The sequence below is a fragment of the Physcomitrium patens genome, chromosome 9, assembly GCF_059467195.1.
Source record: "Physcomitrium patens ecotype Gransden chromosome 9, ASM5946719v1, whole genome shotgun sequence".
In the NCBI taxonomy this organism is placed as follows: domain Eukaryota; kingdom Viridiplantae; phylum Streptophyta; class Bryopsida; order Funariales; family Funariaceae; genus Physcomitrium; species Physcomitrium patens.
Window position 1 is genome coordinate 14,535,314 of NC_143418.1, and position 15,376 is coordinate 14,550,689.

A 15,376-nucleotide genomic window follows, 5' to 3' on the forward strand; every position below is an offset into this window, starting at 1 on the left:
AAAGATAGACTTATGAGAGGATTATTAATAATTAACTTTATGTGATTTAAAGGCATATTGAAGTTTTTAGGACTTTTCAAAATAAGAGATATATTCAATAGCTTTGAATGTTTAAAAATAAAATAAATTTTTTATTTAATTATGTATTATTATAGATAATATTATGTATAAAGAAATACATATAATACCATCAATCATATGACATAGTCACAAGTTTGTTCTATAATAATTGAGAATTTTGTGAGTGTCATAGTATATTTATGTGTGTAATTTTGTATGTTTGTCATTATATTTGTCTTAAATGTGTTTGTAAAATTTGATATTAATAAAATGGTTAAATTAACAGTTATGAGAGTTTTTATGGATTATAGTCTTGGATAATTGAAATTTAGGATTAATGAACATTTATGCAAATTTATAATATCTACTTGTTTGATTGAAGCAAAAATTGGTAACAGCTATTTGGACTTGAAATTCTACACATCAATCAATTTTTGAAGAAATTAAATGAGTCAACTAGGAGAAATTGCTTTTAGAATATCAATATGTGGATTGGAGAAGGAGGGCGGCCGACATTAGAGCTATTAAGGAGCTTTTACTTTTGAATTAGTGAATTGATTTTCTTCAAAATGTTTGTGTTTGTTAATTGCTTGTGGATTGAGATGTGAATAAAATTTTAGTTAAGATCAATGGTTCAATTAACATTTATTGAGGTTTTAAAAAAACTATAATAATTGATTATGATTTATTTAGGATTTTTTTAATATTATTTAAGATTTATTTAGAATTTGATTATGATTTAGAATTTGATTAAGATTTTATTAGGATTTCATCAAAATTTAGAATTTGGTTATAATTTCATTGAAATTTTATTAGAATTTGATTAGGATTTAATTAGAGTTTGGTCCAAGATTTGGTTAAGATTTGGTTAAGATTTGGTTAAGATTAGGATTTAGGATTTGATTAGAATTACATTAATATTTTATTAAGATTTATTTAGAATATTTATTTTTAATATTTTTAAGATTATTTTTATTTATTTAAGATTTTTTATTATTTTTCTTTGATATTAATTTATAACTTCTTTATATTTCTTTTGTAATTTCTTTTAAATTTCTTTTATATTGATTAAAGTTTGATTAAGATTGTTAAGGATTACTTAGAGTTTATTTGAGATTCTATTAGACTTGGTGGAATCTTGTTATTGCATTTACATTCCTCACTTAGGTGTCCGATGCATTCTCAAGCAAGAATTCACATTATACAACTTCAGTATGTATCTTAGATCTCATCTCCTTCTTTGTCTTCGTATGGATTTTAATCTTTTCTTCTCCTATTTATTAAATGTGCCTTTAAATTCTACCATCAAAACTTCTACATCTAATGTAGTAATTTTCATTACTATTACAAGCACCAATAAATTGAAATTGGAGAACATTACGATATTATATCCAAATTTCTACACTTATGGTCAAATAGTTGTTTAATGAATAAACTCTATAATATACACAATAAAATAGAATATAAGTGTGGTGCTACTTAAAGCAATATTTGCTCCTTTAGCAAGAAATCATCCATCAACTTATCAACTCATTACAACATCAACAACACCTAAGATAGTCATTTCTATTAGTATTAGAAACAATGTTGCTTAAGCTACAACTTGCATTATGGCTACAATGTTGTTCACTTCCATAGTCTTATTTCTAATAGATCTCTTATAATTGTAAGAATATTAATACAATTTTTTTATTGTATATAGTGTATAGTGATATCTCTATTTGTTGAGATGCAAAAAATTTATCTTCCAATAGTTGTACTCATCAACCATCTGCATTGCAATCAATAAGCCTTTAGTATCTTCATTCAATAAGCATTGAGGTATGTAATCCAAAATAGAACCAGGAAGATGGAGAGGAGAGGATTAGGACCAATATAAGGAGGAGGAGCTCAAGGACCTACACCATAACAAGGAAGAGAGATTTGGAGCAACCAATGAAAGGCTTTGGATGTGTGTACAAACATAATGGGTATATGTATAGCAATTTGGAATGTGCTTGTAGGTTGAGCCTAACTATATTACAACTTAGAGCCTAAGTATTTAGAGCTATCACACCTTATATCACACCTTAGACAAGGAGCCTACAATATCATGTACGAAGTTTACATTAAAGAGCAATTAATCTGCAAAGGTATTTAACCCCTCATGTGTCAAAAAAATAAATAAAAATAAATAAATAAAAACCCTGGTTTTCCTTTTCCCAGTTTCTAAGATTCCTACTGGTTCCCTTCTAAGATTTAGCCACTGAATTGGAGCAACAGAATACTCTGGAACCTGCGTTGCGATATCTAGCAGCCCACCAGTGACCACCAGATCGAGTGTGGGCTACGTTGAACTTGAGACAATCTTGCAAGATCTGACATGTGCTTCAGAGCGAGTTGACGAGGACCTTCGCTGGAGTGAAAAAGGAACATGTGACAAAACCCTTCAGTAATTGCGGCAGTTCTCACACCACTGCTTCAAAAGCTATTCATCTTCGAACAATACAGTCTGTTACCCGACAAGTCTAGGGTGCATTTGGCCTCCTCTGATAGTCCAAATCACTAAACAGTAGCATGACCTTACAGAGCTGAACCGCTGACAAAAACTGTAATAAAGAGATAAGAGCCTTGGGGAGATTGCCGCAAACGACAGTGCCATAAAATGATTGGTGCCAATCGCTCATTTTCCAGAACTCTAGTTTTAAGAGTTATGAGCTCCTATCTCTTTTATGGCACTGTCATGTGCGGCAATCTCTTTTGAAGATGCAGAAATGCATCTCCAATCTTTTAACACATATGTTCTAGATTCTACCCGTTTGAAAAGGTGCTCGACTCCATCCTGTGTTGCCAGGGATCGTTGTAATATTTCATAAAGACTTCACATACAACGTGACCTCATAAATCTGAGTGGAATCTGAAGACTCGACCAACGTTTGAATATCAATGAGGTCTCATTTAACCAAGAATATATGATAGAACAACGTGGATAGTTAAAAAGAATGCATGACATCTCACGCTTTCAGGCTGGATGAGACATCTGTGACAGGCATCTTCCTACCCTCGGGCTCCTGCAAATACTTTTGAAGATGCAGAAATGTCTCTAATCGTGAAACTACAGCTCTAGCATCTCCATCACCAGTTTTCTTGAGGTTTTCAATATATTCCGTGACAATTGCTTGCATAATCCTCATGAATGGCTTTGGATAGACTTGATAGAGCCTGAATCCTGCCATCTGCAACAATTACCAGGCACAATTCCAACACATATGTTATTGTTCGTGGCGATACAACAATAACCTACATAAATCGATCACACCTATTAAAATCCTATTTGAAAGAAACTAGATCATGGATCAAATGATTGTGCTATGGAAACCTAGAGACAATCAAATGAACCATACCTTCAAGAACGCCTCTAAAGCCGAGGCGGTATTCCGATCTGCCGGGATGCTATTTAAGAAACGTGCAACCCAAGCCCACCCAGCTGCTAATCCATGGGGATTTTTCCCTCCTGCCACATCAGTCTGTCAAGCGAAACAACTCAGAGTAGTACCAGCAGTCCTGAATGAGAACATTCGAATGAAATTGTTCTATACTTTCGACGCTTCAAATTAACTTAAAAAAATTACCACATTACAATATATGTGAAAGTCCCAATACCTGAATCATCGCGCCATAAAATGTCATGTATGCAGCCTGACGTGCGACATAATCATCGGTGCTTTCCAATTTCCCATCTTCTTCCCGATACCCTAGCGCTTTATAGTAAGCAGCATCATTTTCAAATTGATCCTACAAATTATGACCAGAACCAGTCACGAATCCAGTCAACTTGCAGAACTGTTGCAAAAAGTAAATCAACCACTATTACAAAAATAGAGAATCGTAGCGTACCTTTGTGAATACATAATACTTGGGGACAGTGAAGATACAAACTTCATGTAGCTTCGCAAGTACAATATCGATTAACAAGGGCACCTGACACAACAAAAATTCCATCATGTTAAAATCAAGAAACATTCTCTTGAGTAACAATGAAGACCCAAGCGGAGAATTTTGAGTACTTGTCAAGAAGTTCACAAGATAGTGAACAAGAGCTCGTTGTCTAGAAACCAAAAATATAACTTCAACAATAAATTCTTGAATACAAAAATAAGCAAATCAAAATCATCAAATCGGAATCAATGCATGAAAGGATTGAACAGGAGCTAGAATGATACCTGGGAGGCCACGTTAACAATGACCTGTGCCAATGCAAAGGCAAAGGAAGGTAGCTTCAAAATCTGCGACTCACACTGTGAAAGAAGCTGCCAAATCAAGCAACAATTGAAGAAATTAACGATTTGAGCACAACTAGGTCATAAGTACATTGCGACACTTAACCTATTGCATCCACAATTCATACGCAGTCGATTAATGAGAGGTTCAAAGACATTATGGCGTTCCAAAAGAAACCATGACGTTATAGGTGGAAATGCTTAGTTGCAAGATGGGATATGATGTGGCACCTTCGCACCCAGAGTAACAAGTAAAAACTGAGTAGGGACCCCCATGGAACTGTTGAGGAACTGCAGCAAGTCTCTTGACTTAATCCTGTAAAAGCATGAAGAAATGTTTCACAATTAATCACTTTACTTTCAAGTGCCTAGTAGAGAAGATGCCAGTGATCCATAAATTTCTTCATCTAATCACATTACACATCCCCCATCTCCCCAACTCCCAAATGAAATCCTTGAGGAAACCTCTAAATCATATCTTTAACCTCTAAATATTTCTATAACAATGATATTTTAACAATATCAGAATAAAAAAGTTAAAGAACAAAGTAACTCACCCCACTTGTTGTTGGGTGGCAGCAATCTGCTGTAAATGCTTGATAATTTGCCTCTCATAAGTCTTTAACTCCTGTAACTTTGCAATAGCAACATCAAACACTCCTATTCCAATCCCTGAAAACACAAACCCAATCATGGGTGGAACTGGAAAATCTACATCGAGCAACTATTCCGGAAACCCACCTTCTGTTGAACTGGATTAGTTCGTAGAGGTGCATATACAGCCTCATACGCACGCAGATTGATTAATCGAGACTCCTCTAATTTGGCTGCAGAAGGTGCCACTTTCGGCTTCAATCCTGAAGCAAAACTAACTCAATCAGAAGGTAATAGAGGACAGAGCTGAACAGAAAAAGATGAATTGAACCACATCTTAGGGAAAACCTGAAAAAAGTCATACTAAGACCTGTGGTTGCTTTCGAAGTAGACTCCTTCTGATCAGCATTTTCCTTGTGAGCATCCTTCTCCTTTGCACTCTGCTGCAAATTTTCCTTTGCTTTCTGATCCTCTTCACGCTTTAAAGCCGCCGCTGCTGCAGCATCTGCTTGAGCCTTCCTCTTGGCCGCTTCAGCTTCAGCCTTCTCTTTTGCTAGCTGAATTTTAGCTTTAGCTTGTCGTTCTCTCTCTTCTCGAGCGGCGATTTCTTGCCGACGAGCTTCTTCTTCGGCAGCTTCTTTTCTGATCTGGCGAGCTTCAAATTGTGACCGAAGTTCGTGATCCCTTTGAAGGGCGGATAGATGTTCATCTCGTAGCTCAGCACTGGAAAATAAATTTCAGATCATCTATACGAACATAAATAAGGCTTAATTGACACTAGAATGCAAAAAAGTCATTGAGTACGCAGGCACGACCAACCATCGTCCATCAGCAGACCATACTAATCGACACACTGTATAAAAGTACATGAACATAAGATGGCATCCTTGTTCAAAAAATAACAATTACCGTTTGAACAGGATTCAACATCATAGCTCGAGGATACAGAGGATAACGAACAGATTGGGACGAAGGACGAGCAATCGAAGTGGGACTATGTTCATTACTCGAGCAAGAATCAGATCACGTACATTTGTCTTTGATCTTGTTTATCCGAGCGCCTTGCCAACTCACACTTGGCTTCTTTTTCTTTCTCAACACGCGCAAGTAAGGCTGCCTCTCTTTGCACTTCCTCTCTCAAGGCATTATCAAGAAGCAGCCGCCTCTTTCGAAATTCCTCCTGAAAATTTTCCAGTAGCGATTTGATAACGAGATCAAGGAATTAACTCAGCTAAAATCTACCTTCCAATTATGCTTGAAATGGCTTACACAGCGACATCCTCACTTTTGGAGATTGATTAAACATGTACATGAGCTATTGCAGAACCATTTCTTGTGTTCTAAGGCATCAAAAGCTCAAAAATGTTTGAAAGGCTTACCTGTACCCTACTATGGCGTTCTCGTTCCAGCTCTAAGAGAGCGGATTCCACATATCCAGTTCGTGCAAGAAGTGGACTACTCTCCCGCACGTCATCCTTGACTACTACAAGCAATTCTTCCGAACCCCTGAGATAAGGTCAGTTCCCAGCAACATATGAGCGAAGTGTTCAATTCAAAAGCCTAAACCCTCAACCTCCACATGACGACGCATGCTATTTCGTGGACTCATATCTCCCATATCCGCAACAAGATTTCTAGACCATGCATAATGGTTGATACAAGCGCAAAGAAGACATGTCAAACATTAACTTCAGAGTACACGCATAGGCTCTTACTTCGAATTAGCGTGCCGAATATGATCATCCTTTCCAACGCCTACACCATTGACGCGGTTGGATGAAGCTGGCGCAGGAGAATTGAGCTCATCGTCACTGGACTCAGTCTCAGAATCACTGTCAAATGCTCGCATCCTAAATGGCGCATTTGTTCTGCCAAAATCAGCTGTAACAGACAATTCTCGCCACGATATCCTGCAAGAACATCTCGTAAAAAAATTCCAGTAAGCCTCAAAACACTACAAATTGCAACCCTAGCCTTCAACCACTCTCAAAACTAGTGTCCAGTGCACTGCCTAAACATGGCTGAAGATATAGGTCAATTCAATATGGTACAGTCTCCACTACTGCGAATTATGGCAACAAAAATGGCTTCCGACTACAATAATGTCATGCACTCACCCTTTTGCAGTCGAAGGAGGAGGCTCATTGTCTAAAGCCACAGTAGAAGTGTAGCGAGTGGAAATCACATCCAGCTCCGATTGCAAATCCTGCAAAGTCCAATCCGGACTAGGATCCACGAATTTTTCAACGACAGACACAACTTTAGATTTGTAGGGACTCTTGAGAATAAGCTGCAAACGACCTCCAGGACTGACGCCAGGGCTCACTCCGGGACTCTCTGGAGCTGGTGTTGCTCTGGAAGCATAAGGAGGCGACCGATGTGATGACAAGCCATTAGGAGAACCGGACGAGGAAAACATTGCGAATGCGGTCAATTCAAATCCCGCTAACGCCTCATGTCGAAGCAGATTTGTAAACCTCAAACTACATACAATCAAACTGTACGATGTCGGGCCATTTAAAATCGCTCTTGAAAGTTAGCTGCCGCGATAATTTCAGAGAGAACAATCCTGAGGAGGTAAAGAACAGCGTAGTGGGCAAATTGCGAGCAATCGTGGGCAGAAAATGTGATGCCAGTCTAGTTGCGAATGAATCCGATAAACCCTAAAACAGGGGACCGAGAGACTGAAGGTTTTTTTTTGCAGCGAATTGATCCCGGGGGTTCTGTCATGCACGCCTGCTAAACACCGTTTGGAGGGGGGAATCCCAGTCCTGTTACCGCCAACCTTCACATTCAGTTCAAACATAATGTCGCAGGTTCTATGCAGTAAAGAATCAGATTTAATAAATGAAAATTGTATTATCCTTACGTCATCCTAAACAACCAAAATGATTCTGAATTATACATCTGTATATTTTTAAACATTTCTGAAATTTAAATAATGTGGCATGAAAGTGTAAATATAAATCTAGTAGCTTACGTTGTATAATTTTAGAATGAATAAAAAAATTGGTATGTGTCCTAAGGATTTTTTTAATCTCAATTGTAATAATATTGGTAGTCTAAGTTTGTTAGGTTTATTGCTATAAGTTTATTGCATTATTAAATTTTAACACATGATATAAACAAAATACTTTTGGACAATACACAAGATTTTGAACCATTTAAATATGTGTATATTTTTTAAAACAAACATGCTAAAATAATTACATGGTAACAATATTAGAGCATCATAATAATTTTTACATATTTTATATTAATATATTTTAATTTTTTATTTTAACTCATATATTTTGCATTTATTTATTTATTCAAAAAGTGTATTTTTAATTATTAATTATTAATTAAAATAATTAAATATATGCAAAAAAATAAAAATTAATATATGTATGTGGATATATATATATATATATATATTTCTTACCACATCTTAAATAACTTCAATAAAATACAATCTTTTCTATTAGTATATAAAAAGTATATAACAATTTTCTTTGCAAGAATAATTCATTATTTTATCCTTAGAATTGCAATTTTAGACAAAATATTGTTTTAAAATTAAAATAAGAGATGTTTATTTACATGTATTTTATGGCTATCTATGTATCTATATTACTTACGCTTTAGGAATTGTGAGCAAACACGAGACAGAACTTGGTGGCAGCCACAACCAACAACATGCAATGATTCCTAATTGAGCTATTTTATTACGAAGTTTTGAAATTACATAGCCTTTGGCCCAATACTATTCTATTGTTTGATAACATTATACTCCATTCTACTAATTTTCAACTACCATGATAGTACTACTCTAATCTTTTAATACTCAGCCTCCCTAGTCCATACTTGAGAGGTGCTTCTGTATTTTGTAGTGGCAATGTCAATGCTACTCTTATCTTCTCATTTGTTGTCTTGACCTTGTGCCATTTAATCACTTTGGCGGATATCAAATTGCTTTGACATGTAATTGCTTGCTCAGGTGGATAACAATCTATGCATTTAAAAATTATATAAAAATGTGTAGTTTAAAATTGTATCATTTAAAAATTTTCTTATTCTATTGGTTGGGCTAAATTAGGTTACTAGAATGGTATATTGGGAGCAAGGACAAAAAAAGTAACTTTCAAAAATACAATATTTGTACCATCATACTTCATAATGGAGTAGTTGATGGTTTGGTATTATTCTTCACTAAAGGCAACAAAGACAATGTTAAAAAAATTAAAAAAATAATTTTACACTTTATATGTGACTATGAAACAAAGATAAAAATAAATAAATAAATAAATAAAATGAAATAAATACACATACGATAAAAATACAATAAGGTAGTTTATAAGATTGTTTCTTACATCTAATGTAACACCCAAAAATGTTTTATTCTCTATGCCATGCAATATTCTTACTACCAAAAGTTAATATTAATATCTTATAATAAATTTTAAATAGATCCATCCAAAAATTCTATGAACATGACCTCATCCTTACGTGAATTCAAAGTTTAATATTTATAATATCTTCATGCCATACCAACAATTGATTATCAATTAATGAACTTTCACCATTTCTTTTATTACAACTCTCTCTACCTTAATTGTTTGGAACCTTAAAAATTATTGTTACATATTTCAATCATCAAGCAATTGCATTGTTTTCAATGACACACTCATCAAATTTATTGTATTAGTTGCAATAGACATTATTCATATCAACTCAAATTATTGGCAAATTATAATGCAAATTTTGGTAAAAAAAACTTAGAGAATTTATTGAGTGCAATAATAAAAAAAAAAATCATGCTATTCTACCAAATTTATAGGCACCACAATAGGATTTTTATTTAATTTAGTATTTTGATACTACCAAATGGATCCAGCAAATTACACCTTAATGACTTGTTTTAAAGAAAAACATAAACCCTACATGCTAGTTATATTTGAAAACTACATCATTATCGAAAAATCCTATTGATTAAATTTTTTTTTATCATTCCTTGTACACAATTTTCACTGTCTTTCGGGTTTTCCCTCCGTCTCAAAGAGTAACAAGCGGGAAAACACAAGAGGAAAAGCAAGAACAGGATAGAACAACACAACACACTACTACAAAAATGAAGAGAGCAAGCACAATGCAAATCAAATGAACACCAGTAGAAAGAAATAAAAAAGAAAAACACATCAAGATATAACTCCATAAAAATTGAAGACGGGCAAAGAGGCTGGGCAGCATCACAAGTCAGCAATAATGGGGGCAGACAAGCAGGAGGCGAACGATAAGAGTGAGGACGAGGACTGGGAAGGACTGCTCAAAAATATGTATATTCATTCAATTAGGACCGAGCCTCCCCCTCTGCCCCAGTCCTAAAGAGTGATCGTTTATTCATCCATCCATATAGATGAAACTTATAGATGTCAGTGTGTCTGTCCACGTTGTACATTCATCTTAAAATATGTTTAATCCAAAAAACAAACGCGTTCATCCAGATTGGGGACGTTTGTTCATCCCCTGGGGGGACATGGCGGGAGAGGAGGTCCCGTCCGTCCGTCATATCGGGGTGGAGCGTAGGTAAGAGGATGGATGCCGAACAGAGCGGGTACCATTTGGTGCTAGTTGCGGGGAGGCGAGAGCGTAGCAGCCATCACGGCAAAGAGTGAAGCCTGCGTTGCTTGGTAGGTAATCGTTCCGGCCAGGGATCGGAAGGAAGAGATGACCTTAGACGAGTTACAATCACAGTCCCAGTCCCCGGCTCCGTCCCCGTCCCCATCCTCCAGCAGTGATGATTTTGCCGCTTTGCTTGACGCTGAGCTCCTTGGAGACAGACAATTAAGCGCTGAGCTGCTGAAGAATGGGGATTTGGTCCTGCCGGAACAGGACGATGGTGACAACTCTTCTGATTTAGAGGAGGGTACTAGTGAAAATGGCAGTGTAGAAGAGGACGCGGATTCTGTTGTTGAAAGCGAGGACCATGCTGATGACAATCACCTGGATGTCGAAAGTGATATGCTTGCACCGGAGGGATTAAGGTGCATTTGTAATTTGACACCCAGTGATAAAGAGTTTTTTTAGGTTATGAAATAATAATGGGACATGTGGCATGTGTTTATTTACTTACACAAGAATCGACTTATAATCTTTGAGAGCTGATTTGTTGTGTGAACTTTTGAACCGTGACGATACCAACATTTGGCATTGTGAATTGAACTTTTTGGTGGAAATCTGCTGTTTCGTTCATGTAGCCCAATTTCACGCATAATATGTCCCCTCCAGTTCTGGTAAGCAGTTGAGGTGTGTCGGGTTTTCACTGATGTATTCCTGTATCTTCTGAAATTGTGCGATGTTCAGCTCCGACGATAATCGGAAAAGGAGACGCGGAGCCGAAGCTGAATTACCCGCTGGTTTAGAGTTGCCAAGTGCTCCAGGTATTTTTGTCACATCTTTGAAGGTATTTCTTGAACGAAATGGTAGCGACAGCCTTTTTATCAGCCAAGGATCCTGTTGCTCTTGATATTTTCTCTGAACTGCGCATAAGATGGGAGCAATTCGTCTTCTCGTTTCTTAGATAGTATAACACTTGCATTGTCTTTTTTCTGATTTAATATGCTATGTCAAATGCAGATTTATAGAAGTTGCTGAAAGTTCTGACGATATTACTCCTATTTGTGTTAATTACTCAGGAGAAATGGTGAACAGTAATAAATGCCCGCCACACCCAGGGTTTATATGGGATGTTTGCATTCGATGTGGGAAGAGAAAATCTACAGCACCAAGTAATGATCCGGTCATAGATCGAGTAGGGCTTCGATATATCCACGAGGTATGACTACCGTCATTATTCCTCATCAACCCATCCGTCATCATCATGTTTAAATATGTGTTATTGATTAATTTGAACCAGTTCATTTTTAGAGTAAATGAGATAAAGAAAGAGAGATGGACGAAAAGCTAGAATAAGAGATTGAAACTTATACTAAGAAGAAAAAAGATGCAAAGCATGGAGATTAATAAAATAAAGGACGCCAAAAATAAGATCATACGACCCTCGCGTGCGTATGAGGTGCATGAAATGCTTACGACAATGAAGGGTTTTGTTTGAGCTGCACAGAATTGTCTAATTTATTCTATTTGGAAATGCTGATTTCGTAATGCGTCCCCCCCCCCAATTTTCAGCTTTGTCTATTATAATTATACCTTTCTTACTTGTCTTGTACGAAATCGATTTGTGTTATACTGAGAAGTCATAGGGTCCTCGGCTTGTGCTTTAGGGCTTGGAAGTTTCAGAACTGGAAGCAGCACGAGTGCGCAACGCTGAGCTCAGGCGGGTCACTGGGAAACAGAAATTACTGCTTGTTGTCGATTTGGATCATACGATGCTCAATTCCGCGCGTTTTTCAGAAGTACCTGCAGAGGAAAGAATTTACTTGTCAACAACTTACCTTCGGCCCAATTCAACCAATTGCAGTGCAGCTACTGTTGGTATGGAACTCAATCGTTGGTACCCTATGTCCGTATTTATGTTCATATCTCGTTGGTTAGCATGTCGTCAGAATCAAAAGGTCTATTAGGGTTGTAATTCTATTTTCAGTTACACGTGAAATTTCTTAATGAAAGTTCTTGGACTCGCTGATATGAATCCTCGCAGGACATGGACTGCAGGTCAGCAGCATGGCAGAGTAAGCAGTTTACATCAGTTGACTAAGTTAGGGATGTGGACAAAGTTGAGGCCATTTGCTCATAAATTTTTGGAGGAGGCTAGCAAGTTGTACGAGATGTATGTTTACACTATGGGTGAGAAGATATATGCACAGGCTATGGCAGAATTACTGGATCCCACTGGTCAACTCTTTGGAGGTCGTATTATTTCGCAAACTGATAGTACCAAGCGACACACCAAAGATCTTGATGTCGTTCTTGGCGCAGAGTCAGCAGTCGTGATTCTTGACGACACAGAAGCGGTAAAGTGACACCTTATCGAAACTTATAATTTCTAATTAATAGCAATTCTTATGAGGTGATCATTTTTTGGTGTATTTTTGGTAGCCTATATTGTATAAACTTGTACAGAGATTAGGAGATGACATATTTGTTTTTTGTTTCTTGTTTTGTAGGTATGGCCAAACCACAGGTCAAATTTGATCTTGATGGAACGGTACCATTTTTTCACGTCAAGTTGCCACCAGTTTCGTGTCAGGGCGCCTTCTTTGGCGCAAATGCACAGAGATGAATGCGAAATCGATGGCACTCTTGCAACTACTCTAAAAACATTGCAAGCCATTCATCACGAGTTCTTCAATGGACATAAGGGAAAGGTAAGAAACGCAGTTTAATTTTATTGCTCTTAGTTGCTGAGGAATGCTGGATTTGACCTTGGATTCAAGGCTGTAGCCGGAATTTTGTCCATGAATTTGGAAATCGAGTTTGGATACTTTTGTGTCACGAATAAAGCAACTTCTTCAGCGGAGAATAACATGGCTCTCTACGTGTATTCACTCGCTTAACGTAATCATCCTCATGTATTTTCATACTGTTGGCGTATACAACGGGGACAGTTTGTGCTACTTTTGAGGGATAGTCATCATATCTTTTACAAGTATAAATGATGGAATCTTTGATGGCAGTTCATTCAAGAACCACGACAATGTTGATGCTAAATTTTCATGTTGTTGAGCTTACAAATTTGTTGATGGAATCAGGAGCATGAGTGAGTCTTAGTGTTGGTAGAACTTGGTTTTGTGTTTGAGAATTGAGTTGGATCATGCAGAGTATGAAGCGGAGGCCCCCATTGGAATTGCCGGATGTTCGAGATGTACTTCTTTTGACCATCTGTTAAGCTCGTTAAAGTTGATAGCGTTTACTAGTAGCAGTGATTAGCTTTGCTACAGTTTTGTGAGGCAGCAACTGTTATGACCATTAGAATCTCCACAGTTATACTTCATGTTGTTGATCTTACAGATTCTCGAAGATACTATTACGAACTAGAATATGAGAGTAGTGCTTGAAATCTACCTATCTTGATAATATTTGTGTATTTGATTTGAACATCATGACGTTTGATTTTCCATGTTTATTGAGACAAGTCTAACTGTTGTGGGATTGTGCTATCAGGTCATTCGTTCAATTCGTGGTAAATTACTCTCAGGTTGCCACATTGTATTTAGTAGGATCTTCCCCACAGGACTTCAAAATCCCGAGTTTCATCCATTCTGGCAGTTAGCGGTGGAGTTAGGTGCTCGGTGCAGCACGGTGTGTGACCACACAACCACACATGTGGTTGCTTTAGACCGAGGAACAGACAAAGCTCGGTGGGCAAAGCAGCATGGGATTTCTCTAGTTCACCCCAGATGGGTCGAAGCGGCATCATATTTATGGAAGCGTCCTCGTGAGAAAGATTTTCCTGTTACTGATGATGCTTCAGCACTAATCTCGACAACATTTTCAAAAAACATTTCGGTGGAGCCTATATCGATAGAAGCCAATTATGCTGAGGTGGAATTAGCGAATGCTATGGATGCCGACAAGAAAAAGATAGTGTCTACGATTGAAAAGCGAAGTCAAGATTTTGGACCCATCCCTCCCGATTCTGCAGTTGAGGGGAGCTGAATTGCCTGTAGTACATGTAACTGGATCAAGGATCACCTTTCTAAGTCATATGATGATTTTAACCTTCGAGTTGACGACGTTTTAGAAGATAATTCAGGCATGGTCCTCACAAAGCGACTCAGTGTTGCAGAAGCTGTCGCGATCGAGGAACAGAAGCAGCAAGCTTAAGTTGTAGAAAACAGGTAATTTCTCATCTGCCATTTCTGCCATAATTGGGAACGTGTTTTCATCATACTTTCGGAGTAAATGGAAGTCATTTGAATTGTATGATTTAGTCGCTGACAACCCGGTTATAATATGCAGAGATTAATGGTTGTATGATTTATGCCAATCCTTGGCGGCTGTTCAGGTTCAATTGCAACACCACCATCCAAAAATCTCTAGGCTTTCCCATTCCATCACATGGACGTGTGAAATGACATTGCTGTACATAGTTTGACTAAATTGGCTTTTGGCCATTTTCGGATTTTACACGTCTTTCAACTCATGCTAGCAAAGGAATGCATATTTTTGTAGGTAATGCTGGAATATTAGTGGGGAGTACATTTAAACTTTTATTGACAGCTCTTTTAACGTGCCAGTTAAAAGATGAGAAGTGTTGAGACCTGTGCTCCATTATTTTGATTATGATATTTGAAAACATATTTATACTCCTATGCACATTGCAATGTCTTACAGACTGTTCTCTGGGGTGCACTGTGTCAAATTCAGTCTATTTTTGGTTTTGAAACTTGATAGCTTGAAACTTGGTCAGACTCTATCATTAGTCCCTCTGGCGTCTCTACCATATCACTACAGTCTAGTTTATATTTGGATGGTGTAGTTTGCTATCCTGAACATAGGATGTTAGATATTAACTTCAACAC

General features: G+C 37.1%; 2 protein-coding genes across 3 annotated transcripts; one reads left to right on the forward strand and one right to left on the reverse strand.

The window, feature by feature from the left end:
* Positions 1 to 2,970: 2,970 nt before the first annotated feature.
* On the reverse strand, positions 2,971 to 7,655 carry LOC112286319 (mRNA export factor GLE1). Its single transcript, XM_024528080.3, has 13 exons — positions 7,031 to 7,655; positions 6,629 to 6,823; positions 6,293 to 6,419; positions 5,945 to 6,093; positions 5,284 to 5,636; positions 5,061 to 5,176; positions 4,877 to 4,947; positions 4,551 to 4,635; positions 4,263 to 4,349; positions 3,937 to 4,020; positions 3,703 to 3,834; positions 3,444 to 3,566; positions 2,971 to 3,275 (listed from the first exon to the last, which is right to left on the reverse strand). The coding sequence occupies exons 1-13, from the start codon at positions 7,330 to 7,332 to the stop codon at positions 3,054 to 3,056; spliced, it is 2,046 nt and encodes a 681-aa protein (XP_024383848.1). The 5' UTR covers positions 7,333 to 7,655; the 3' UTR covers positions 2,971 to 3,053.
* A 2,831-nt stretch (positions 7,656 to 10,486) lies between these two features.
* Positions 10,487 to 15,166, forward strand: LOC112287115 (RNA polymerase II C-terminal domain phosphatase-like 4). 2 transcript variants are annotated; one of them, XM_024529815.3, is made up of 9 exons: positions 10,487 to 10,936; positions 11,256 to 11,332; positions 11,588 to 11,727; positions 12,176 to 12,386; positions 12,567 to 12,865; positions 13,019 to 13,219; positions 13,672 to 13,716; positions 14,016 to 14,692; positions 14,814 to 15,166. In XM_024529815.3, exons 1-8 carry the CDS (start codon positions 10,620 to 10,622, stop codon positions 14,508 to 14,510), a joined length of 1,785 nt encoding a protein of 594 aa, XP_024385583.1. In that variant the 5' UTR covers positions 10,487 to 10,619; the 3' UTR covers positions 14,511 to 14,692; positions 14,814 to 15,166. The 2 variants fall into 2 exon arrangements, with proteins under 2 accessions (XP_024385583.1, XP_090109395.1); XM_090253269.1 differs by having other exon boundaries at positions 14,860 to 15,166.
* Positions 15,167 to 15,376: the final 210 nt, after the last annotated feature.